At 37.4% G+C, this 27,360-nt stretch overlaps 1 protein-coding gene across 2 annotated transcripts; it reads left to right on the forward strand.

The window, feature by feature from the left end:
* Window positions 1-847: 847 nt before the first annotated feature.
* On the forward strand, window positions 848-27,009 carry acsbg2 (acyl-CoA synthetase bubblegum family member 2). 2 transcript variants are annotated; one of them, XM_048208868.1, is made up of 15 exons: window positions 848-1,015; window positions 12,608-12,743; window positions 13,885-13,967; window positions 15,577-15,845; window positions 19,191-19,279; window positions 19,719-19,839; window positions 20,473-20,553; window positions 20,674-20,823; window positions 20,934-21,110; window positions 22,138-22,319; window positions 22,599-22,841; window positions 22,951-23,168; window positions 23,580-23,719; window positions 24,812-25,058; window positions 25,174-27,009. In XM_048208868.1, exons 2-15 carry the CDS (start codon window positions 12,631-12,633, stop codon window positions 25,290-25,292), a joined length of 2,232 nt encoding a protein of 743 aa, XP_048064825.1. In that variant the 5' UTR covers window positions 848-1,015; window positions 12,608-12,630; the 3' UTR covers window positions 25,293-27,009. The 2 variants fall into 2 exon arrangements, with proteins under 2 accessions (XP_048064825.1, XP_048064824.1); XM_048208867.1 differs by lacking the exon at window positions 848-1,015 and adding an exon at window positions 7,837-8,012.
* Window positions 27,010-27,360: the final 351 nt, after the last annotated feature.

The raw sequence follows: 27,360 nt of genomic DNA on the forward strand, positions 1-27,360 counted from the left end.
TTGTTGTCATATCATCTAACTACATTTTACATTTACATTTATTCATTTGGCAGAAACTTTTATCCAAAGCATCTTACAAGTGAGGAATACAACAAGCGAGTCATCATGAAGAGGCAAACAGACACAAGAAGTGCTCACAATACAAGTTTCAGACATTGCTCAGAGTATCATGAGCTACAATAGAGAGGGATTAAAGGAAGTGAAAGGATAGGTAATGAAAGGATAGGGTTTTTTTAAGATGAGGTTAAGTGCTCAAGAAAGAGATGAGTTGACTACGTTTAATTTAGTAAATGGTGTTATCATCTTGGAAGTAAAAAAAACTTTTTGGCAGATATAAAAGTAGTATGATGTTCCAAATATAGTCAACTTGAATTTGTTGCATTTTTGTTTTAATATTCTTGTTTATTAAACTTTCAGCACTTTATGTCTCAGAGATTTTTACTTAAAAAACGATTACAACTGTTTTGTTATATAAAAGCCACATTAAAATGAAACACTGCACAATGACATTTATTTTTGGAGCTATTCAGATGCCTTATTCAGACTCTTAAGCTGGAAAAGTGAAATTATAAATGTTTACATGACCTAAACAAAGAGTGAAATAAAATGATTTAATGTGTAGGTTATGAAATTTATTTCATAAATTTGCCGTCATTTCCACCACAAACTGACGCTTGTAAAGTCGTTTTAGTTAGTGTACCTGGTTACCAAGGAGACAGCGGTGTCAGAGAAGAGCATGCTTGAATTCTAGGAAGTTCAGTGTCGTGCAGCACAAGTGAACGCCAGGTGGCGCGTGAGAGCTTCTAGGGAAGTGACGGGGGCGTGCGCGCGAGTCTGATTATTGGCGCTCTCCACTTGAGTTTCTATGACAGTCTCACACACACAGAAATAGACACATCATCGTGTATTATCTTCCTCACGATTTACAACTGAAATCTATCTTTGAATCTGAAATTTATATAAAACTTGCAGAGACAACTTCAACACTTGGGCGTACTGATATAATAAACAAACGGTGAGTACAACATTACACATCTCTATAAGAATATATCTGTGAATGTTATTTGAGTGATGAAATTAAATCTGTGAGATCTATCCACAAGTTAGCTGTGTTTACATTAGCCTAATTAGCTAAACAAGACATTCCTGTTGCTCAGGCAACTTAAGTGTAAAAAAACGTGCGAACGTGTGCTTGTCTGCCGTATGCATGCCATTTAATTTAAAGTCAAAATTAAATCTTTAAAATATTTTAAAATACCGATAAAATAATTTCCACTTGATTCAGTTTGTTTCGTAGCAAGCTTCTGCACCATAAAGATATGAAACAGAAAAAAATAAACTTTTACCATGCAGCTCATGGCGCCTTTTTAAAAACACGACAAGGTGACTGAGTCACAAGTGCAGCTTTTGCCTGGTAACGTTAACCCTAAAAGCAGCATCCCCGAGAGACTTGTTCACTGTAGTGCGCGCACACTCTGCACTGATGAGTAATGTCAATGACCGCAAGTAACCTTCCTCACGCCAGATGCTTCTCTGCCACGGAAGCAGCGATGAAGATCGTATATTTGGTCAGCGGTCACGTGATCGCATGGTATTCCAGAGCCACGCCGTCATTGGCTGGTCGATGGTCTGGCTATGGTGGAGAGGAGCATCATCATCATCATCATCATCATAATCATCAGTTATTTACACTCGGTGGACATGTTTGCGTCGTAAGAAAAGCTTCTTGAGAAATGTTGACATGTTAATTCTCACTTAACAAGGTTTTAAGTCAAATAATAATATCGTGAATTAGTATGTGGTTGTTAAGATTGAAATGAACCACTGCATTCAGAGTGACAGGCCACGTGAGCGCACCAATTGAACTTCAGGTAGTTTCCTTGACGTTTGAAGGTTTGACTCATTTGGTTCAATGCAAAGTAGTTTTGGGGATTTTGATTGTTCTCAGTGACAAAGGGCCTGTCCCAATACCCACACTTGAGAGCATGTGCATATGAAGAGTAGTAAGTGTGCAAGACTGTCCCAGGTCGAAAAAATGGCAAAAGCTCAGTGTCTTTAATGCACATTAAATCCACACTATCTCTAATAACACATTTGAGGCCAAGCATATCCCATAATTCATCATGTTCAGCAACTCGCATATTGCAAGATTTCAAGGAATACTTTCCAGCAGTGCAAGTTAAATTAGATATTACATATAATTTACTATTAATGTAAACTGTTGTACATTTTATTAGTTTCTGCAGGTCTTAAAAATGGCTTCAAAAACTAATTTAATTTGCACTTACACAAAATAAGGCCTTAAAAAGGTTTTAAATCAGAGGAGAACATCTTAAATTCATAAATTCAAGGCATTAAATGTTGCATGCATTGCAAACAAATTATCTTCCTCAGTATTTTTGTCCTGTTTTCCAACATAAATATCTAAACATCTTTAAATCAAGATACATTTACTTAAGATGCAAATGTAAAATGAAGTCTTGAAAAACTGAACAAGAACAAATATCTAACAATGATGAGCTATGAAAACTTAATTCATAGGGAAGGGTTTTTTTTTTTTCTGAGCCCATTAGCAGATATTTGTTCTTGTTTTAAAAATAAACTTTCATTTTGATCAATTTCACACAAAACAGTACTTCACATTTTGTCATTTTGCATCTCAAGTAAATGTACCTTGATTTAAGAATCTTTACACATTTGCACTGGAAAACAAACTGGAAGACAAAAACACTGAGGAAGAACATCAAATTTTTGCAGTGTGATCAAAAGGTACCGTAAATGTTATTTCCATATTCGCAGAGCGATTCAGGCTACTTCTTTGTAAAATGAATTAAAAAGTAATGGATATCTGTTGAAAGTATTTTCAAATTCTGAAGTGTTGCTAATACAACTCATTGTGTTTCTCCCTAGACGTTTACATTTTGTGTTCATATTGTGTTCACATATTGTGTTCCCTTCAATTTATTCCTTAAATTTTCTTTAAAAGGTCTTACAATTACATTCTTAAAACCTGCAGAAACCCTGTTATTGGTGCAGAGATGAGAATGTATTTTGTAAGACATTTGCAACTATTTTTTATTACTTAATTTGATGCATCACAACCATGAATTCTGTTATGTAGGGAGTACTGAACCAACATTTAGAAGTTTATTTTAAAGCTCTGTAAAAAGTCCCATCAGGTTTAAGTTCTGCACACGCTTGCAGTATTCACAGAAATTTTAACACTTTGGCCAAATACAGAAAATACATCATGTAAGTGGACAAGTGTTTAAGTGCTAAGACCAAGAATGTGGGTATTGGGACAGGTCCAAAGTCAGTCAGAAGATCCTTTATGAATGAGATGTCTTGTTCAGGTTTAAAGCACCTCATTCTGGTGTAATTGTTTAATAGATTCAACCAATTGACTTTTACAGCTGAAAAATATAGGTTTATGGAAGTTAAGTAGAATGATTTATTCATTTAAAAGATTTGGTAAATAAAAAAAACACTGTTTTGTTAACAAAAAAAAACACTACTAATGCCCAAATATTCTATATGATTCATATTTTCAGACATTGAGGTTGGTACTGAGTCAACTGAAATATTGTCATGTGTTCTAAATTGGTAAACACTGGATAATAAACCATATGGTCTGTAGTGTTATCAGCGTCTGAAAGCACTACTTTGGTTAATGTGTAAATAACACATTCAAACAGTGACAGCTGGTTCAGATTTAATGACGAATTGTAAATAATCTTTATTAAACGGATTGCTTGGTAATCTTGGTGAAAGAAATATCCATTCTAGTATATTTGACAATGTCTTGTGCCTGGATTTGCATGGAGGGACATTGATGTCAATGTGTGCTTTCCTGTTTCATAGGAAACTGTGCTTTTCCTGTGTGTGCTGATGGAGAAATTTCCTGTTCCTCTTAGTGAACCTGGAAGTGTGTGATGGAATACTGACACAAAATTCAGGCTTAAAGAAACCGTTGTATTACATCAACCAATATGTGTGTTGAATGTGTAATAAAAGGGATAGTTAACCCAAAAATGTAAATTCTGTCATCATTTACTCACCCTCAATTTGTTCCAAACCTGTATGCTGAACACAAAGAAAGATATTGTGAGGATGAAGAAGGTTGGTAACCAAACAGTTGATGTGGCCCACTGACTCTATTGGGGAAAAAAACTGTTGTGAAATCAAAATATCTTCTTTTGTGTTCAGCAGAACAAAGAAATTCATACAGGTTTGGAACAACTTGAGGATGAGTAAATGATGACTGAATTTTCTTTTTTTGTGTGTTAACTATCCTTTTAATTGTGATACACAAATTTAAGAGTTTCTAGTCAGATGTTTTCACGTTACATGTGAGGAATCAGGAAGGCTAAGCCTTTGGTTTTTGAGGTTAGCTTCGATCTGTTTTGCCCTGGTTTTCTTGGGGTTCCATTATTGGACTTTCCATTTCACAGTACTTGGCTGTTCGTTAATTTGGCATATGTGGCCGAACCACTGTAGCGTGCACTTTTGGATTACTACTTAGACTGTTGGTTGATTTTTCTTTCTTTATTTATTTATTTATTGCACTTTGGTCTGATGGTGTCATTTCAAAGCTGGTCGCATAGAGAGGCACCTAGTATTTGCTGTAAATGTAGCATTTGAAAAAATTCGAGATTTAGATATGCTTTTAGCAGTGTCCAGGACTCATCTATATTAGTGAACTGTGTCCTGAACTAGGGTCTGGTTTACCAAAGCTGTAGCAGTCACTGTGTTAAAGGACCCCACTATACTTGACATTATCAAAAGTTTGCTTTTTTCAGAAGGACAAAACAAGCAGGCCTAGTTTTGTGCGTATCGTTCTGTCATTTTCTTTTACTGACAAATTACATTCATGACCATAAATCTCTGAGACATTTTCTAAAGAAAAATGTTGCTTCCCCAGTCAGTAGTTAAGATAGAACTGGTGATATACGTGTAGTTTCGACATGTATGTGCTAAACTTACACTAACCTTTGGGGTCAGAAGGCTGCTCTTCACATATATTTGATATCTTTTCACAGTGAGGTACTATACAATTCAAAAGTGTTTGAAAGAAGTCTCTTATGCTCACCAAAGGTGCATTTATTTGATCAAAAATACAGTAAAAGAGTAATATTGTTAAAGGATTAGTTCACTTTCAAATGAAAAACAGCCCAAGCTTTACTCACCCTTCCGTACTACCTCACCCTCACTACTTTCCGCCTTCTGTATTCAGTGTACGAAGAAAGTGTAAACCTCTCACAGTTCAAAAAGCTTACGCTACATCCTACGCCTTCCCTATTCATCTTACGGAAAAAGGGTAACTGACGCGACGCTGATGTACACTTTCTTCGTAACTGGAATACAGAAGGCAGTCTGGCGGAAGCTAGATATTTTACTTCATAACTTAAATATGGATATTTTTTTACACAAATGCTTTGCTTTGCTTCAGAAGGCCTTTATTAACCCCCAGGAGCTGTATGGAGTATGTTTATGATGGATGGATGTGCACTTTCTTCAGCTCATACTCATTGATCTTGCTGTCATTATAAAACTCGGATGCGTCAGGATATTTATTAAAATATAAGAAGAAGAAAGAAGAAAGTCATAAACACCTAGGATGGCTTAAAGGTGCCCTAGATTATGTTTTTAAAAGATGTAATATAAGTCTAAGGTGTCCCCTGAATGTGTCTGTGAAGTTTCAGATCAAAATACCCCATAGATTTTTTTTTATAAATTTTTTTTAACTGCCTATTTTGGGGCATCATTATAAACGCGCCGATTTTATGCTGCGGCCCCTTTAAATCCCGTGGTCCACGCCCACAGAGCTCGCGCTTGCCTTGAACAGTGCCTTAAAGTTTACACGGCTAATATAACCCTCAAAATGGATCTTTACAAAGTGTTCGTCATGCATGCGGCATGCATGCGTCCGATTATGTGAGTATTGTATACTGTTATATTGTTTACTTCTGATTTTGAATGAGTTTGATAGTGCTCCGTGGCTAACGGCTAATGCTACTCTGTTGGAGAGATTTATAAAGAATGAAGTTGTGTTTATGCATTATACAGACTGCAAGTGTTAAAAAATGAAAATAGCGACGGCTCTCTTGTCTCCGTGAATACAGTAATAACCGATGGTAACTTTAACCACATTTAACAGTACATTAGCAACATGCTAACGAAACATTTAGAAAGACAGTTTACAAATATCACTAAAAATATCATGTTATCATGGATCATGTCAGTTATTATTGCTCCATCTGCCATTTTTCACTATTGTTCTTGCTTGCTTACCTAGTCTGATGATTTGGTTGTGCACAGATCCAGACGTTAATACTGGCTGCCTTTGTCTAATGCCTTTCATAATGTTGGAAACGTGGGCTGGCATATGCAAATACTGGGGCGTACACCCCGACTGTTACGTAACAGTCGGTGTTATGTTGAGATTCGCCTGTTCTTCGGAGGTCTTTTAAACAAATGAGATTTATATAAAAAGGAGGAAACAATGGAGTTTGAGACTCACTGTATGTCATTTCCATGTACTGAACTCTTGTTATTTAACAATGCCAAGATAAATTCAATTTTTCATTCGAGGGCACCTTTAAGGGTGTGTAAAGCTTAGGGTAATTTTCATTTGAAAATGAGCTAATCTTTAAATATTTTTACAGTGTGAAATAACTGCTTCCTATTATAATATATTTTAAAATGTAGTTTATTCCTGTGTTGGCAAAGCCGAATTTTCAGCATCATTACTCCAGTCTTGAGTGTCACATGATCCTTCAGAAATCATTCTAATATGCTGATTTGGTGCTCAAGAAACATTATTATCAATGTTGTAAAGAGCTGTATCACAGTTTTCATAAAAATTATTAAGTTCAAAAGAACAGCATTTGTTTAAAATAAAATGATGTAAAAGTCTTAACTGTCACTTTTGATCAATTTAATGCATACTTGATTTGTAAATGTAATTAAATTAAAGCCAAACATCTCTGAAATTAAACCAACATTTCCCCACTACAAAAAGTTCCCAGATTATGTCAATGGCAGAACCTCACGTTCATTACTTCCTTCACAGAAATGGCATCCTACAACTCATTAAATGAACCAGAAATACAGGAACGAGCTTTCAGTCACATACCTTTTGAGGTATTCAAAGTCATTTGTGATTGTTGCCTACTAAAATTGTCAAAGGCAGCTGCAAGTTTATTCTAACCTAATTCTGTTCCTTTTTTGACTCCTACTAGACTTGCACAGCATGTACACATTTGTGTAGTGCTTTTTTTATATGTCACGTATAAGAGCAGCTCATTTTAGCATACTCTTGCTTGCAAGTCGTTCAGTATTTAGGTTTTGGTTTCTTTGGTTAGATGAACTTTAGCAGGTCAGCTGCGCTTGTGTGGGCTCATGCGACAAAGGCGGTAAATTGGAGCAGAAAGCTCAAGTAGTCTTGCAGATCCACGTATGCAGATGCACAGCAGCACAATATCGGCATTATTATGGCAGTGTGTAAACGGGACAGATGTGTGTTTGTGGGTTACATGTCTATAGACTGATGTCAGTGCAGCTGTGCTGGCTTTTGTGAGCTGATGTATCATACTCAAAGTTGCTGTAGTAACCTCATAGATTCTGCATTGGTTTGTATGTATGAGAGTGAGAGTGGCGCATGTGTTTATAGCTCCTCCCCCTCCTGGCCTTCACTGGGCTGGTATGCCCATATATGGGGGATGAGTCTTGTGGTGTGAGAGATTTCAGCCAGTCAGAACACGAGGAGTGTTTTTTGAGGAAGGGGGGGTGAGAATACTGTAGGGGGTGATGGTGTCGTTGAGGGTGTGGTTACGGAGGAGGGGAAAGCTCTGTTTGAAAATGAATGTGCTACATGCACAGTTGTAGGGTGTGAGGAAGCGGCCATCATTTTGGAGTCAGACGATAAGGAAACAGAAGAAAAAAGGCATTTCAGCTTCTGATACGGAAAAGCCAAAGACAGAGCAGCATTTTCCAACCTGTAAAGATGCACTGTAAGTTTCCATTTTTGTTTTTAATATGTTAAATGATGGTTTTATAGCACTTGAAGTTGGTAAAGATGAATGGCAAACCTAAACACTGGGAGTTAGTTTCTAAAGCAACAGATCTGTGTGTGTGATGTGTGAATGATTTTTGGTGTTTGATGTGTTTAGATCCAAAATGGATGTGAATTATGATATGAAATTAGAGGCGTGGCCCCGTTCATGTCGCGTGAGATGATTTTTGCATATGAAAGATACAGTTTCGGTATTTATCACACTTCTCATGTAAATGAGAACATGGGCATTGGAAACTTTAAGTATCATCTGCATCCTCCTATTATTCTGAGCAGGATCCCAGCTCTCTGTGCCGGTATACAGATGGTAATTTTCGGGTGGGGGCTGAGCGTAGCCGACAGTTGCTGCCAGCATCAGCTGTGTGGAAACCCCTCCTTTCCCGTCCTCCTGTTGAGTCCTGTGTTAACGCAGGCTCGGGCAGCACGGCAGAAGCATCGGTAGTAAATTACAGGATGTCGGTGTTGTTAAAGGTGTGGCTGACATGATTTGCAAGCCCTTGTGTACACACAGGGTTTTGGGACATCTATGCTCCGTTCATGTTCTCCAATCATTCTGCAGAGCAGACGCCGGTCACACACTCCTCATATTGATAGCTGTTGTGTCTGAAAAAGTGAGGAAAAATTCAGGAAAATTTGAAAATGAGCTTGTCGATATGTGAGGTGTTTATGATTTTAGAATAAATATTATTACATTTTAAAATAAGTCTTCTATTTTAATATATTTTAAAATATTATTTATTCCTGTGATGGCAAAGCTGAATTTTCAGTAGCCATTACGCCAGTCTTCAGTGTCACATGATCCTTCAGAAATCAAGAAATATTTTATTATTTATTTTTCACAGTTGAAAATGGTTGCATTAGTGTAGATCCCTTTCTGATGCGAATTTACCAAGACTGTTGATGGAAAGTCCCTTGGCAGTGCCAGAGCGGAAAATATAGGACTACTGGAAACCACCTGAGGACCAAAGAAGATCTTGCTGGTCTTTTTGATTGTTATATATAGACATTTTGGTAGTGAAGGATGAAATTTCATCCAACTGAACATCAGCTGATAAATGAGTCATTAGGATGGAAACATCATTCTTCTTTCACCTGACTCTTTCTGGGGGGGTTTTGCTGTCACATTTGAAGGCCAGTAGCGCTATGAATACAGTATATTGCTGCTGAGTGAAAATGGCCATGACCACCAGTTCACAGCTTTAGACTGATCACATGACAGCAGATGGCTGATTAAGATGAGATAAAGGGATGAAGAGTGAGAATAAACTGGAATGTGCAGAATGACGACGTGTATTTCTAGATAATCTAATGGCTGACAGTATTCAAGCATTTGAAATTCAGGTTTTTAAAGGTTGCTTGAGTTTGAAAGGCAAAACGAGTTCATAATGTAGTTTGGGAATCTTGTGAATGTTCTGAGATGCTGATTGGTTTCGTCCTCACCCACCAGCTGCAAGACACACAAGGGAACATCAGTCAAACCAGCAATGAGATGCAAACTCGCATGGTTCCATAAATCTCAAACAAACCAATCCAAATTCATATTTTACTACCATGCATTGAGTTTCCAGACAAGGGAGTCTGTTTATGAGGATGTTATCAGGCGAGCTGACGTCAGCCAAGACGAGGATTTGCATCTGCATCATTGAGTGCATGCTGGGAGTGAGTTGTGTGGCTGGTGTGTGTCTGTGAGGAGCTCACGCCATGGCACCCGCTGAGGGCAGATGAGGGTGGCTCTGCTGAAGGAAAGTTACCAAGGTGAATGGATTGGAAAAGGGGGAAGGAAGGAGGCTAAATCATTCTACTAACTAAGGAAAAGACAAATGAGCAATTTTGCCCACGAACAATGTCTTTTTTGTATGTAAATATAGTGGTATTCTTTGAAAAAACATGGAGTGCCATGTAAATACAATGGTAAATTAAAATCTTTAGCTCTTTAGTGGTGTATTCTTTTTATTTAGTTTCAGTGTAGTTTTAGCTTTGTCTCTTATTAATTATCTTGGTGATTTTTATATTGACCTTTTCCTGTACATCACACATACAAAACACAAATTGTTGTATATGTTGTTGAGACGCCGCCTTTGCAGTTTAATTGGCCAGTTCATTTTGACAGAATACACAGAAATCATCCAGCATTGATTGAAAATATAAGTCATTGTCTCAGTTCACTGTAGTTTAAAAAATGTTAATAAAATATGACAAGATCTCAGAGTTAAACTGTGACAGAAAAAAATGTTCTTAATTATGTCAGACAACACTTAAGCAAAACTTGGTCAGGTCAAAGTGTCTGAATAATTTTATAAATTTTACCTAATCCTCACTTGAATAAATGAACTATAGAGCCCTGCACCCACTAGTAAAAATATATCAAAAATGTCTGAATAATTTTTGGTTTGACTGATATATATATATATATATATATATATATATATATATATATATATATATATATATATATATATATATATATATGGCATGTATTTATTATTAAGTAGTTTAATATGGCAAGAAGAGAAATTACTTTTTTTTTTTTTTACATAGGCTAGTTTAAGTTAATGATAAAACCCTGTGGTTCATAAATTTGTATATTTCAAAGTAGCATGGTGTTGATTTCTGATACTGTACCATAGTACTACCACAGTACTTTTTGTGTAAGTGTTGCTCATAATCCTAATGTTTTCATCATCTAATACCTGAAGGCTAAAACCAAAACCTCTGAGCAAAAGGTCATGAAGAACAAGCACCTGGTTTGTTTTTCACTCCCTGGGTTTATTTCAGACTCTCTTTCACTTTTTGTTTGGTACATCTGAAAGCCTGTTTTTCTATCCGCTGACCACTTCTGATTGTTCTCATCATCATTACTGAAGGGCAGGAGCGTCACTGGCATGTGTTTTCATGGCAGCGGCGTGTAAAAACAACATGGCGCTCGAAAGGTGCAGCGGTCAGGCTTTGGAATGGAAAAGGCAGAAGATAATATAAGGGTGGGCAGCAATATTTCTCTGGACGTAGTGATGTGTTTCCTTTTCTTGGAAATGATACCCTTTCTGTGCTGTCCACCCTGTGCAGTCCGCAAGAGCCATATTAGCAAAAATTTGTGGAATAACTGCCTTAGCAATTGACCTTTTTATGGTTTTCAATAGACTATTTATTCAGAGTTATTATAAACGGTTGTATATGAGGTTAAGGGAGATTAATCTGATTTTGGACAACTTGTTCCCAAAGTTTGCTATAATAGTGAATGATCTTCTTTGATTAAAGGGAACAAAAAAACTGTATGGTGATTTAGAGTTTAGATAATTTTTGTGTTTGGTTTGGCCATGTGACTGTCTCATGCGCACTTCAGGTGCTTTCCTTTAAATTTAAGCTTTGACTCAACTTTTTGTCCAATTTACCAGTCTGTATGATGGTTTCTTAAAGGTGCCGTAGAATGGAAAATTGAATTTACCTTGGCATAGTTAAATAACAAGAGTTCAGTACATGGAAATGACATACAGTGAGTCTCAAACACCATTGTTTCCTCCTTCTTATGTAAATCTCATTTATTTAAAAGACCTCCAAAGAACAGGGGAATCTCAACATAACACCGACTGTTACGTAACAGACGGGATCATTAATGTGTACGCCCCCAATATTTGCATATGCCAGCTCATGTTCAAGGCATTACACAAGGGCAGGCAGTATTAACGTCTGGATCTGTGCACAGCTGAATCATCAGACTAGGTAAGCAAGCAAGAACAACAGCGAAAAATGGCAGATGGAGTGATAATAACTGACATGATCCATGATTACATGATATTTTTAGTGCTATTTGTAAATGTTTCGTTAACATCTTGCTAATGTACTGGTAAATGTGGTTAAAGTTACCATTGTTATAAGCCGTCGTTATTTTCATTATTAAACACTTGCAGTCTGTATAATTCATAAACACAACTTCATTCTTTATAAATCTCTCCAACAGTGTGTAATGTTAGCTTTAGCCTGTTAGCCATGGAGCATAGCCTGAAACTCATTCAGAATCAAATGTAAACATCCAAATAAATACCATACTTACGCAATTAGACATGCTGCATGACGAACACTTTGTAAAGATCCATTTTGAGGGTTACATTAGCTGTGTGAACTTTGTTTATGCTGTTTAAGGCAGTCACGAGCTCGGGGGCGGGGAGCGCAAGAATTTAAAGGGGCCGCAGCCTGAATCGGCGCATATTTAATGATGCCCCAAAATAGGCAGTTAAAAAAAATGAATAAAAAAAATCTATGGGGTATTTTGAGCTGAAGAGGACACCTTAGACTTATATTACATCTTTTGAAAACCCGTTCTACGGCACTTTTAAAGACTCTAGAGACTGAAAGTATTGTGCCACTGCTGGTGACCCAGCATGCTTTGCAGCTGGGGTTAAATCTTGTCTCATGCATTAAATATGTCATTAAATTGCATGTATTTCCTATAGGCCATCCTGCTCTCTATATATTTACATTAGACAATGAAAAAAATCGTTTGAGTGCTACTTTTAACACTGCGTCTATTCACATTAGTGACTGCGTGTGAACCTACGGCCATGTCCACAGCCTTAGTGATGGACCATCCAGGGGATTCAAGCCTCCTCCAGTCCTGTGGAACAGCAGACAGTCTCGCCTCCCTGGAAGATGTCATCGCCGAATCTACAGCCAAGTCAGTTCCTTTTCATTTCTTCTGTGTTATGTTTACATAAACTTAACATGCATGTATACTAGGTCATGTCTGCAACTAAATTCCCATGGGTTATTTATACGTACTGTTTTGACGAATTAGTCACGATAGGTTTGTTTGTAAACATGAAGACGTGTGGGAGTGTCATTATATAAAAAAACTGGTTGTATTGGCTGTCTGCCATGCCAGGTCCATAAAATAAAGATTCATTTCATCATAATGAATCACATATCATAATCATAATGAATGTATACACTTTTTATGTTCTTTAGATACAATACAGTAGGAACCAAATAAGATTTTGAATAAAAGTCAAAGTAGACTCTTCAACACTACCGTTCAAAAGATTGGAGTCAGTGAGATTTTTTGAAGAAGTTTTTTATACTCTCCAAGGCTGCGTTTATTTGATCCAATAAAAAATACAATAAAAACAGTAATATTTTGAAATATTATCACAATTTAAAATAACTATTTTCTATTTTAATATTTTTAAAATGTAATTTATTCCTGTGATGGCAAAGCTGAATTTTCATCATCATTACTCTAGTCTTCAATGTCACATGATCCTTCAGAAATAATTTAAATATGCAGATTTGGTGCAACAACAACAAAAAACATCTATTATCAATCTTGAAAACAACATTTGTGCTGCTTGATATGTTTGTGGAAACTGATAAAAAAAAATTTCATTATTCAAAAGTATTTAAAAACAATATATATTTTTTTTAAATAGAAATATTTTTATAACATTATTCTTAACTGTCACTTTCAATCAAATTAATGCATTCTTGCTGAATAAAAGAGTTTATTTCTTTAAAAAATATGCTGACCCCAAATTTTTTAACAATACTATATTGACAGCATTGACATTGGTTTTCACATGGACGAACAACCCTGTCATGTGATTCACTGCTTGACAATTAATCGACCATTATGTGTGTAAAAGACAGCAAGTTTTGCACTTTGACTAAAGACATTAACACATTTACTCTGAAGCTCACAGAACAATGTAAGTAATGTAAAGTGAAACTCATGGGTGTCTGAGAGAGAAACAAGACTATTTTAGCTAGAGAATGCTGCTTGTCTGGAAAACTCATTATTCAATGTCTTGATTTCCTCACAGTGAGTCATCAGAGGAGGAATCTGCATGTGCCAGAGAAGAGCAATCTAAGACCAAAGCTGAACAGAGTTTGCACACAGAATCAGGTGAGATTACACACTCTTGCTGTTTTACAAACACTCGCAAAGCACTTTAAACTCACAAACACTTGGGTGAAAAGTCTAGAACGTGTTCTCACTGTCTTACAAACAAACATACTTGCTGATACAGGCATGTGTGACCATAACCGCCATTTTGAACCCATGCCATATACATATTTTTGAGGCCTCAAATCCGCCATGTGTGCATTCAGTTCTGCATTCCACAGATAAAGAGCGATGGAAAGCTGGCCGGAGCACTAACCCACAACTCACACCTCAATGTTCCTTAATGTTTTCATTATGAAAACTCTTACGTAACTTCATTTTGAAAAGATGAACTTGAGATTACTAGCACCATTGAGTGCTCATGCACTGAGAGGAAGTGTTTGAAAAGGAAGCTGCTGTCCCTATGCAAACTAACTTCCCCTTTTTTTTTTTTTTTTTAGACATGCATCAGGATGACACTGCTTTTTTTATGGGCTTTTAATGCAGTTACACAGTCCCATATGACTTTGTTTATAAAGGGTAATAGTTGCAGAGCCATTTGAAAATGACCCACGTGTGAACTTCCAGAAGTTTCATCGCTCTGCTGTTGTCTGTCTTGTTTACATAAGATAACAGAGCTTTGAATGAGGTCATGTCACATGACCCTGGATTTACAGATCAAGCTGTTGTAGTGGCTTTGTTTTTCATTTTGAACGGTTTTGCAGAATGTATGGTCAGCATATAGTTGTGTGTTATGGGTTTATCAGATTGACGCTGCACAGGACGTTGTAAAATGTGTGGGCTCTCTTTCTTTTCCTTTCATGCACAGCTGCAAAATCAGTCAAGATAAATTCCTGTTGATATTATTTTCAGCTGTCTTGCAAATGATTTCTTGCAGTGTGTAACTTCTGTGTGATTAGCAGCAAAAACAGTAATTGTTTCCAAATAGGTTTCCCAAACACTTCCCCCATCTGTCACTGTTCGGAAAAAAATGAGTAGTCCTGCCCCAAACCCTTGCCAATGGTGAAACAAACAGATTGCAATTCTGGTCAGGAGTAATAAAATGACACACTGCAGCTTTAAATTGATGTTCACAAAACAGTTGTCCTGTTATCATGAAAACGGGGCTGGTCACTCCTTGGAAGAGTCTGCATACTGATATGACACCAGCAGTTTGTTTTCTGGTTTAAAGCTGTAAATGATTCTGTGTGCTCTGCTACTGAAACCTCATCAAAAACTGTATGCTGGTGTGTGTATGAGTTACTAGTGATGGATGGGTTTCCCATGCTGTGGTGAAAGAGTGTGTGAGTAAATGTCCTGATAGGATGTCACTGAGCAATTTGATTTAAAACAGACGCTGTAGCAGAAATTCTTCAGAAAGACCACACAGACACTCTAGATTTCAGAAACACACAACTTAAAAACTGTGAGCAGCATAGACTAGAACAAAATTCACTAACATAAAAATACCAAAAAGCACTGTGGTATTATCATGATATATGTCAAAGTACCACTTGATACCATGTTACTGCTGCAAAACTATTTTATATGGGTTGTCTGGTTACAAATGTATAATTTTAATGATCATCAAATAATGATCAGTGACAATAAATGGTTGTTCTCTTTGTAGGTGCCACCCCTCGTCCCGACTCCCTATCCTTGCCCGCTAAGGGCACAGAGTTCTGGACCACGTGCAGGGATGGGGAGGTGAAGCTCAGAATGGGTGAGTCCGGCCCTGAGGCTGAACCCGCCATGACTGTGAACCAGTTGTTCTCCTCTACCGTCCAGCGTTTCGGCAGCTACGCCGCTCTGGGCTGGAAAGAGGGAGAGCAGTGGAAATCCATGACCTACAGCGAGTACTACAAGTCTTGCCGCACTGCTGCCAAGAGCTTTCTCAAGGTGAGGGCCGTTAACTCGGATAAAACTGTTGAGAGTTTAAGAGTGTAAATATCTTTATTTGTGACCCACTGAGGCTTTGCAAAGCTGGGCATATAATTTTTCACTGGATTTGTTTTTTTAGCAATATATTCATATGCCTCAGAAAAATTTATATTTTTTATGTTAAAGGGTTAGTTCACCCAAAACTGAAAATTCTGTCATTAATTACTCACCCTCAACCGTCGTTCATCTTCAGAACACAAATTAAGATTTTTTTGATAAAATCCGATGGCTCAGTGAGGCCTCCATTGACAGCAAGATAATTAACACTTTCAAATGCCCAGAAAGCTACTAAAGATGTATTTAAAACAGTTCATGTGACTACAGTGGTTCAACCTTAATATTATTAAGCGACAAGAATACTTTTTGTGCGGCAAAAAAAAAAATAACGACTTTATTCTACAAAATCCAGTGATGGGCGATTTCGAAACACTGCTTCATGAAGCTTTGAAGCCTTATGAATCTTTTGCTTTGAATCAATGGTTCGGAGAGTGTATCAAACTGCCAAAGTCAAGTGATTTCAGTAAACGAGGCGTTGTTACATCATAAGTGTTTCAAAATGTTTCGAAATTTCAATGGTTCTCGTGACTTTGGCAGTTTGATACACGCTCCGAACCACTGATTCGAAGCAAAAGATTCGTAAGGCTTCGATCTAAGCTTCATGAAGCAAGTGTTTTGAAATCGCCTATCACTAGATATTGTTGAATAAAGTCGTTATTTTGTTTTGCCGCACAAAAAGTATTCTCGTCGCTTCATAACATGAAGGTTGAACCACTGTAGTCACATGAACTATTTTAAACATGTCTTTTAAATATGACTTTTAGTAGCTTTCTGTTAATTATCTTGCTGTCAATGGAGGCCTCACTGAGCCATCGGATTTTATCAAAAATATCTTAATTTGTGTTCCGAAGATGAACGAAGGTCTTACAGGTGTGGAATGACATGAGGGTGACTAATTATTGAGAGAATTTTCATTTTTGGGTGAATTAACCCTTTTAAGGTTTTTTCACCATATTACCAAAATCTCGTAGTCTGCAAGACTGACATGTAAACCAGCAGAAATCACATCCGTGTTCAATATGTCACACAAAACAAAGTGACAGACTGTCAGCTAGCCCAAAATTCTTTCAGCCCTAATTGTAATAAACTTGGTCAAGATACCAAAGGTGTGAAGGAGCCCTGAGATTGCCATTGTTTGAGTCTAGCACCTAGGTAGCATAACAGATTCAACCCATGACTGTTTATTGCTTAGCAATTCAGTAACTTTAGTCATTTTCATTATCTTCTTGCTGTTGTTGTTGTGATCATGACCATTCAGCATTACACTGTTATCTGAAATGTCCCTGATAAGAGGAATATTTTTATGTAAGAGGTGCCTGATAACAAACACTTAAAAACATAAACGCATATAAACTGGTGTAACTGATCACAGACAGTCCTCAGGCAATCGTTGTTGTGTCCTTGAGTAAAGCAATTGTACTCGGGTTACCTCAGGGAGAAAATGCCTGCAATTAGTGTGCTGTATGATAAGGCATCTGGGAAATGACATAATCCTGTTTCACTACAATTTCAAGGCAAAAATTAGAAATATTTTTGAATAAAGAAAATGAAGCCCATTTTTACAATTTTTAATGAGAATCAAGCCCATTTTCATGCTTTCGTTCTAATTGACCCTTTGCCGGGAGTTTGATTGACAAGCGATCTAACCAATCAGAACGCAGCATCCGCCATTTTGTCTGACAAAGCCGCCAGTAGTTAGAAGATTAACCTCGGTGGAGTTAAACTTGAAAAATTGTGTATATTGACGTCTTTCCGCGTTTGAAACAACATTCATTCTCATGTTCATTCGTGTTTAATTGACGCTATAAATGGACTAGTAGGAAGAGATGATCGGTTAACGAGCCTCTTGAGCTGAGGCATTACAGAAATCTGTTACGACCATGGTCACGACATATTAAAGAGCCACAAAACGGTTTTTATTGTTTGAATTTCTTAAAAAAACTACACAGTTTGAAAGCTGGGACTTTGTTTAATATCATAAGTAACCTGCTCTGTCTTGTCTGTCGACGTGTTGTCAGTATCCTCTTTGCTCCGCGATGTATTTTTCACTGCATGTGGCGTTACAGCGCCACGGCTTGTCGGACAAAGCAACAGTAACTAAGGGGGGCGGGTCTTTGCGAAGGGTCAATTGCCATAATGTGTCAGGGCAGTTAATATTTTTATTCTCATTTCTGTAATTGTACATAATACAGTGCAAGTTCAATACAATTCAGCACAAATTTAAGGCAGTACAACAATTACTATCATTATAAATGTATATACTTAAATTCTCATTATCGTAATGGAAAGAATATTTATATTATTTAAATATTTATTTATTTTCCCATTAAAATAATAAGGATTAGGATGAGTGTTCTAAAATGGGCTTTACTTCCTTTATTCAAAATATATAATTTTGTATGTTTGTCTTTTGCTTTTGGGGTGTAATATGACCTCAACATGTTCTTGAATTCTGCCCAACCCAGTAAGAGTTGGATTTTAGTTGTTGTGCAGCTTGAGGACAATTGGCTGCAGTACCTGAGAATAGATTCTCTCTGCAGCAGGGGGCTTTTGTTTATCGTCTTCAGTTTTTCCATGCCCTTGTCTTGGGATGAGGTTCAGCTCTCAACTGGTCACGTTCTACCTATGGGGAACAGGATGTCATGCATAGCGGCCAATGTGGACAGATTTCCATGGTTTTGTTTATTGTAAAACTCAAAACAGGTGTAATTTGTCCAACTCAAACCCTGTGGGAGCGATTCGAATTGTATTGTGTGTACGCTAGGCAGCATAAACACAAAAAGACTTCACGCAAGAGGTGTTAGATTTCACAACATGCGTGCAATACTTTGGCTGGTGCGACTTTTTATATTTTATATATGATGCTCAACCATATAAATAGATCTTATGAAAAAATCATTATTTTAAACTGTATCTTCTTAATGATTCTGTTAAACTGGTTCACACATTGTTTATCTAATGTCTTGTTGCAAGAACTTTGTTTAAGAGTTGGATGACATTTTGGAGTTACTGAACTAGTGGAGATCTTAAACATAGAGATAAACGGCAGTATTTAACTAAACATTTATTTAACTACAAAAAAAAAAAAAATTGCCATGTGGGACTTCTGGGAATTCTTGTGAGCGATGACTCAAACAAATCATAAGACGGGCTTCTTCGTTTTTATATGCAAACAATACATTAAGCTGTGATTTTGCTTTGAAATGTGTTACTGTACATGTGCTTACTGTGTTTATACATTCACAGCTCGGTCTGGAGCGCTACCACGGTGTAGGTATCCTCGGGTTCAACTCAGCCGAGTGGTTTATTGCTGACATCGGGGCTATTTTAGCTGGGTAAGTGTTTATTGTGAGGATGTTTTACACTTTGTCCTATGAGTCTTCAAATCAACCATAATCATATACGCATACTGCTGTCATGCTAACTCCAGGGTCATACAGGTCATTCTCAATAACTCATCATCAGCACACGGCCAGTGTTTGTCCCAAACAAAGCTTTAATTATTTCATCACAGTCAAATAGTGGCTCTGTAGTGCCATAAACTGCCCAGCTGACTTTATGACATTAGTGAAGACAGATGGTTAAAGGCACAACCTGCACTTAAACATCATCGCTTAAACCTGGTCTGGGTTGGTAAACATATAGGTGGAGTCAGAAGAGATGAATGTTGTTAATGTTTGAAGGTGTTTTTCTGTTCCTGAACTGCTTGTCATTTGGTTACAGCAATAACAGAATTCAGGATGTTTATTGAGGGATTCTGTATGTCATTGGCAGGGGGTTTGCTGTGGGTATCTACACCACTAACTCCCCTGAGGCGTGCCAGTATGTGGCGGAGAACTGCCAGGCCAACATCCTTGTGGTGGAAAACCACAAACAGCTGCAGAAGATCTTACAGGTAATGAGATTACAGGGCCCATTTCCAAATTAACCCCTCTAGAACATTTTTTTAATTAACACAGATCAAACCTTTTAACTACACTACTGTTCAAAAGGATAGGGTTGTTCAGATTTTTTTAAAGTCTTATGCTTAACAAGGCTGCATTTATTTCATCAAAGATACAGTTAAAACCCATAATTCAATCAGTTTAACACATCTACCTGAATTTCTTTTATAAAAAAAAAATGTACTGACCCAAAAACTTTTAAAAGGTAGTGTGCTATTCCTAAATATTCAAAGTCTCACAATTATGATAAAATACAAACATTTTTACCAATTAAATTATATATTATTTTTTCACATTGCAGTATTGAAAATTATTTCATAAATGTTAATGACTCTGCCTTCAAGATGATATGATTGCATGAGTAATGTGTATATATATCGATAAAGCCAGCAAAAAATATTAATCATTTAGCTGGTTATTTCTGGTGCCAGTTCTCAGATCCTGAGACTGATCAGGATCTCTAGTTTAATCATACATCACACTCTGTCCTGCTGCTTAAACACATTAAAAATTAGGCCTCCATCTGCTGATGGCTTTTTCCTAATGATCTCTTATGCTGTGTGTGCTTGTGTGCTTCGTTTCAGGTCCAGGACAAATTACCGCACCTAAAAGCCATTATCCAGTACAAAGACGAGCTGAAAGAGAAAAAGCCCAATCTCTACACGGTACATTTGATTAGTCAAATATTTTCAGTTCAGTTCTTGGAGCATAAGCTTTCTTTTTTAATCCCCCTCCATTACTAATTGAAATTTGACATTTGCTATGTAAATATCTGTTACACATAGTGGGCTGAGTTCATGGAGCTGGGCCGCGACGAGCCTGACACTCAGCTCGATGAAATCATCAGCTCCCAGAAACCCAATCAGTGCTGCACACTGATCTACACATCCGGAACCACGGGCCAGCCGAAGGGAGTCATGCTTAGTCACGACAACGTGAGTTAAACCCAAAACAAACTGATGGATACTTGTGATATGGAGTACCATGAGTCTCTATGGAGTACTACCAGTCGTTAATACTGAATATTCTCTTTGTCTTTCTGTAGCTGACATGGACAGCATTTGCAACAGGCCGAGATGTGAGTCTTACAGATGCAGATAAGTTACAGGAAGTGGTCGTGAGCTACCTGCCACTCAGTCATATTGCTGCACAGATGATTGACATCTGGCTTCCCATAAAAGCAGGAGGAGTCACGTACTTTGCACAGCCTGATGCTCTAAAGGTTAGTGTACAAATTACACATCCTTTGCTCTTCATTTGCCACATTAGTGCTAAAAAGCTTCCTGTTTTTTGAAGGTTTTTTTTTTTTTTTATTCAGCAAGGATGCATTCATTTGATCAAAGTGACAGTAAAGATATTAATAACATTACAAAAGCTTTTTATTTCAAATAAATGCTGTTTCTATTCATCAATGAATTCTGAAAAAAAATATTAAGCTGCAGAACTGTTTTCAACATAAATAATTATAAGAAGAAATGTTTCTTGAGCACCAAATCAGCATATTAGAATGATTCTGAAGGATCATGTGACACTGAAGATATTACATTTTAAATTATATTAAAGTAGAAAACAATTCTTTTAAATTAATATTTCACAATATTACTTTTTAATGTATTTTTGATTAAGTAAATGCACCCTTGGTGAGCATAAGAGGTTTTCAAAAACATTTAAAAAATCTTAAATACCTCAAACTTTTGAAAGGTAGTGTACATGTTTGTGAAGGCACTTCCTGTTTTCCTCCCCTAATCCCACTGTTTTGTGTACGTAAGCGAAGATCTTTCCAAAGACAATCTTGTTCGTTTAAACCAACTGTGTAATCCTTTTAAAGAGCTTTTTCACTGATCCTTTTGATGAAACAAAATTCATAAAGTCTTAGTCATGCAGCTCTCACACACACAAAGGCATTTGTGATGTTCAGAAGTGTTTAATTTTCAACCCTTTCCAGAAAACAAGACAAGGCTGTATGCAGATCTGCTGATATTTTATTAAAACAGATGCATGATATATTTCCCCTGTGATCTCTAGAAGCTGAGCATGTGATATCTGTAGTGCCTCACTGTGTCTCAATGTAGCGCCGCAGTACTGTTTTATAATAGGGTCACAGGGCCAGAAACTGTGATGACATACATGCTCATGTCACCTGACATAACCATGGGTGTGTCAGCTGATATTTGCATGCACACATGAACATGAACCCTTTGGCAAACCATGATTGCATGTGTAATAATAGAAGTCACTGCATGTCCCAGGGTTCTCTGGCTAACACCCTACGTGAGATTCGCCCTACTGCGTTCATGGGTGTCCCACGAGTGTGGGAGAAGATGCAGGAAAAGATGAAGTCAATAGGAGCCAAATCGTCCACCGTGCGCCGGAAGGTGGCGTCTTGGGCCAAAGACGTGGGCCTGCAGACCAACCTCAACAAAATGGAGCTGTATGTACACACACACCCAAACACACACACACACAAAGAAGGTAGAAACATACAATCACACATGACTTTTTTTTTTTTTTTTAAATATCAGTAATTTACAGCGAGAAAAAAAAAGTAATAGAAGTGGACCCCAAGTAAGTTTACAAGCAGAAAAAAAATGGTACAAAAATGGCATCTTTAACCAGTTTAGTTACGAAGATTGACACATCACTCTGTGACATTTTATACAGTGAAACAGTTAGGCTCTGTATTAACAGCGGAACTGTCTTGTGTCTTTAGTAACGGCAACCTGTCCAGAAAGCCACTGAACTATCGGTTGGCAAAGCGTCTGGTGTTCCGGAAGGTTCGGAAAGCACTGGGGCTGGATCGCTGTACAAGGTGCTACACCGGAGCGGCTCCCATTACCAAAGACACGCTGGAGTTTTTCCTCAGTCTGGACATTCCTCTCTTTGAACTCTACGGCATGAGCGAGAGCTCTGGACCGCACACCATCTCACTGCCTGACGCCTTCAGACTCACCAGGTACTGACACCTTCCTTTTTTTTTTTTTTCTTTTTTTTTTTTTTCAGCCGAAGTAAGTCATCTTCAGCTTTAAGTTTTAGAATATTTCTCATTTCCATTTCTTTCTCAGCTGTGGAAAAGTGATTCCAGGCTGTCAGACAAAGATCTTCAGCCCCGATGCTGATGGGAATGGAGAGATTTGTTTTTGGGGTCGTCACGTGTTCATGGGATACCTGAACATGCCCGATAAAACCGAAGAGGCTCTGGATGCAGATGGCTGGTTGCACTCGGGAGACCTCGGCAAACACGACCAAAATGACTTCCTGTTCATCACTGGCCGCATTAAAGGTAATGAGCCTGATGGTTGATCGAAAACAGATTCCTCTTCAAACCGCACCAGAGTTCATTTGGAAGTGGAACTTAGGGTGTGTTCACACTTGTGAACTCTTGGTTCTTTTGCTCCAGACCAAAAAAGAAAATGATACATTTACCAGAGTTCATTTGAAAATGGAAAGGTGGGTCTCGGTTTGCTCGTTTCGGTGTGCGTGAGGATTCAGATGGCAGCGTTCACACTTATCCAAAAGAACCGCTCTAACAATCGCACCAGAGTAAACCTGCCAAGTGTGAACACAACCCTTACTCACTGGAACTAAAACAGCTGTGCAATTTCATTTCATGAGATGTTTAAATATAAAGTGGCCACACATTTCAATAGGATTTCGTGTTGTGCATGTAATTAAGTTTCTGTTTTTATTCTAGAACTAATCATCACAGCTGGAGGTGAAAATATTCCCCCGGTGCCCATTGAGGACGCAGTTAAAGAGGCCATTCCGCTCATCAGCAATGCCATGCTTATCGGAGACAAGAGAAAGTTCCTCTCCATGCTGCTCACAATTAAGGTACCATATAATTGTGTGTGTGTGTGTGTGTGTGTGTGTGTGTGTGTGTGTGTGTGTGTGTGTGTTTGCAGATGATTCCACTATAAACCCGTGTGTCAAGGTTATCCACCTTGCACTCTTTCCCCAGACGTGATAAATCGACAATAAAAAAGCTATCTTTTCCATAAATCGGAGCTTTTGTCTTAACCAACTGTGATGAGTGACATTTTGTCAAACATTTAGTTTAGATTTTTGTGGCTTTATGCTAACTTATTCACCAAAATATTCTGATCAGCTGCGATTGTCTATGAAATAGTGTTAAACATAGTTAATAACTAAAGGAAAAGGTTTAATGCTTTGATTATTCAAGATTATTGATTCATTTTTAATGCCTTCCTTATGTAATATGACCGATACCATGTTCTTAACAGATTGAATGCTGTAAATCTAATCTGAACATCTCACTCAAATGCTCTTTCACAAAGTTGGGTTGTGTAAGGTTACTGAGAGATAACGCATGAGTACATTTTTACTACGCTCTAATCAGATCATATCAGTATGTTTAAGTGATAAATGCTCAAATGTTATCAAACAGCTTCAATAAACTTGAAAGCTGCTGCCAACCAGTGGACAACCAATGTAATTACAAGTTCCATGCTTTCTCTTGGAATCACTACGCCCCCTATTGGCAATGCATATTGGTTTGTAAATTGAAAAGTGTTACTGAATAGTGGTTTTAATAGTATTTTCACCTGGAGGACAATAATAAGGGCAAAAAAATCCCACATACTTGCATTGAAGGGAAAACCGCATCATATCTAGAGAACAGATCCGAGAAACCCCAGCAACCGCATAGCAACGTGATTAAAAGTACTCAGAACACCTTTGCAGCCGCATAGCAACATGATTAAAAGCTGTCTGAACAACTTAGCATCCCCCTGGAAACCAAGAACAACACCTGGAGTGTGTGCACGCACTAACGTCTAATTTAGACTTCAAAGGTGCTTTATCTAAATATCGATGGGGAAATGATTGAATAAAAATGTATTTAATCTAATATACAATTAACTTGGCATTTGAAAAACATTGATGACTCTTCTCTCTTGCACTCAGTGTCAGGTAAACGGCGAAACGGGAGCCCCTGAAGACGAACTGACTCCTGAGGCGGTGGAATTGTGTCGTAAACTCGGCAGCAACGCCACTCGAGTCAGCGAGATCGCCGGTGGCCGTGACCGCGCCATAAACGCGGCTATTCAAGACGGCATCACCCGCGTCAATGAGAAAGCCACCTCTAACGCTCAGCGCATCCAGAAATGGACCGTGTTGGATCAGGATTTCTCTATCCTTGGAGGAGAGCTGGGTAAGTTTCTTATAATGAACCTCCTGTGAGTTATTTCAGGGTTTTGGATGTAATTATATTGATTAAGGTCTATAGGCTGTTTGTTTAGCTGTTTTAAACTCTCTCCCTCTCTCAGGGCCCACAATGAAGCTCAAGAGGCCCGTGGTCATGAAGATGTACAAAGACCAAATTGAGAGCTTTTACAAAGAAGTCGTGACCCCAACCACCCCAGACAACCCTCTGCCGCCTAAATAGGTGTCCAACAAAAGCCCTTGTCATCCACTTCAGAGTTCGGAGACAAAGAGACTGACATGGTCTAAAACATACACACACTCACACACTTACATAGGAACACCACTCAGATCTTGTTTTGCTTCATTTTTCAGTTAATATTTGTTCAGGGTTTTCTAATTGTTTATTTCATACTGTTTACATTTTTATGTATTACTGAAAGAAGGAAAACATGTTTAAGAAACAAAGCCATTTTTTTTATTTTTGTGGTGATTTGCTATTTATTTTCTTGCCTAATTATAATGAAGTGTCTTTTGAGCCATGTTATTGATTTATATGTAAGTGCAGGTGATACCAATTAATTTATGGTTAAATCTTAATAGCTAACAAGCATCAGGCGTGACTGAATTCTTTGAGAATGGTGTTCGGCGGTAGAGCTCATTTGTCAGTGCCGCTGCTGTGAGCAACTGCTACCAAAAACACTGGCTGTTTAACGAAAACTAAATGTTTGCAGAGAAAGATCCTTAAGATTTCATTCTGTGTATATCATTTAGCAGGAATCCCATGCCATACAAGCCATAAATGTTTTTGTTTACTTGTTTTTCAGAACCAAATGCATCACATTTGTTTGAACGTTTGTTTCGCTTATGTAGCTGGTTAATATTGTTGTTTAATTCTTTGTAAAATTAACCTGTTATATAGTGTAAATACGTATTGCATACATTTCCTCTTCTTCTGTGGTCTTACTTGATGCTTTGCTGTGTCACTCTGACAATCCTCAAAGTAGCAATACCATTTTCCTGCCATTGTAATCTTGACAGAGAGAAGAGGTGAATATTTATCTTATGAAATACGGGACATGAAGGATCTGGTGTGAGTAATTGATCTGTTCAGAGGTTTGATTCGCTTTGAATTGCATTATTCTTTGCTTTGCATGTGCAATATGGACCAAAAAATGTAATTGTATACATAGTTAAATGCTTATAATGCAATTTAGAAAACCAATATGGATTGATAAATGGACTAACTGTGAACAGGAAATGCTATTTAATCAGTCAAGTGCTTGAATATACAAAAACGTAACTGCAAATTACTTCATGCAAATCCAAAGATTTGATTTTCCCTCTGTAAATAGTTCACACTTGAGAGCTTTCCGCAAATATTGGACCTGTTACTCCAAAGTGCGTATTTTCTGACTGCATAGCATGACCACAGCGAGGCCTTTTTGTAAATAGGAAGACTTCTAGTAAATTGTGCATGAACATGAAATGAGATAAGTTGTTTGCTCAGTCAGAATAGGTGAGAATGAAGGTAGAGCTAGTTAGTGATTTCCTTTCTTCTATCTGGGATTTCTATTATGGGTTAAACTAAATTACTCTGTTCTTTTTCGAAATCCACTTGCCTTTTATTTTAAAAAAGCAAGTTTCTTTTTGGACAGAAATACTGTAACAGTTTAATGTAAGTCTGATATAGAGTTTGAAGGGTAGCCCATTTGGAAATATGAACATGCATACAATAACGTGACGTCTCAGACTGAAAGGTTTGACTGGTTTTACCTGACTCTGAACTCTCGACCTGGGTGACAATTAGTTGTGTGTGTAGAGTGACGTTAAGGGTTTCTGAACAGTGCATGTCTGTTGAAACTGGATTATTTGAGTATGGGAGATGAAACTCCAGGTTTCTGCTTGTATGTGTGTGTGAAATATCCCTTTACTGGACAATAAATATACTATAACCATGATCAAGTGTTAAAGTGCTCATCCTTCATGTGGAATAAATTGTTTCATTTGTCACTAGGATCAGAAATGGCTCACAGTTGGCTAGTCATACAGTAAATGGTTCTTTTAGTGTGAGATTAAAAAGAAAAGTTCAGTTGATCAATTTAAAATGTTAACTGATGGGTTTGTAATTGGAATTCTCATTTCACCCTGTTGACTATGATATAGATCAGGGCTTCATAAACCTGGGTTAAAACAATGCAAACCACCTTTCAAAATTTTGTGTATATATATATATATATATATATATATACACACATATACATACATACATATATATATATATATATATATATATATATATATATATATAT

The sequence above is a fragment of the Megalobrama amblycephala genome, linkage group LG12 (genome assembly GCF_018812025.1).
Source record: "Megalobrama amblycephala isolate DHTTF-2021 linkage group LG12, ASM1881202v1, whole genome shotgun sequence".
NCBI classification, from domain to species: domain Eukaryota; kingdom Metazoa; phylum Chordata; class Actinopteri; order Cypriniformes; family Xenocyprididae; genus Megalobrama; species Megalobrama amblycephala.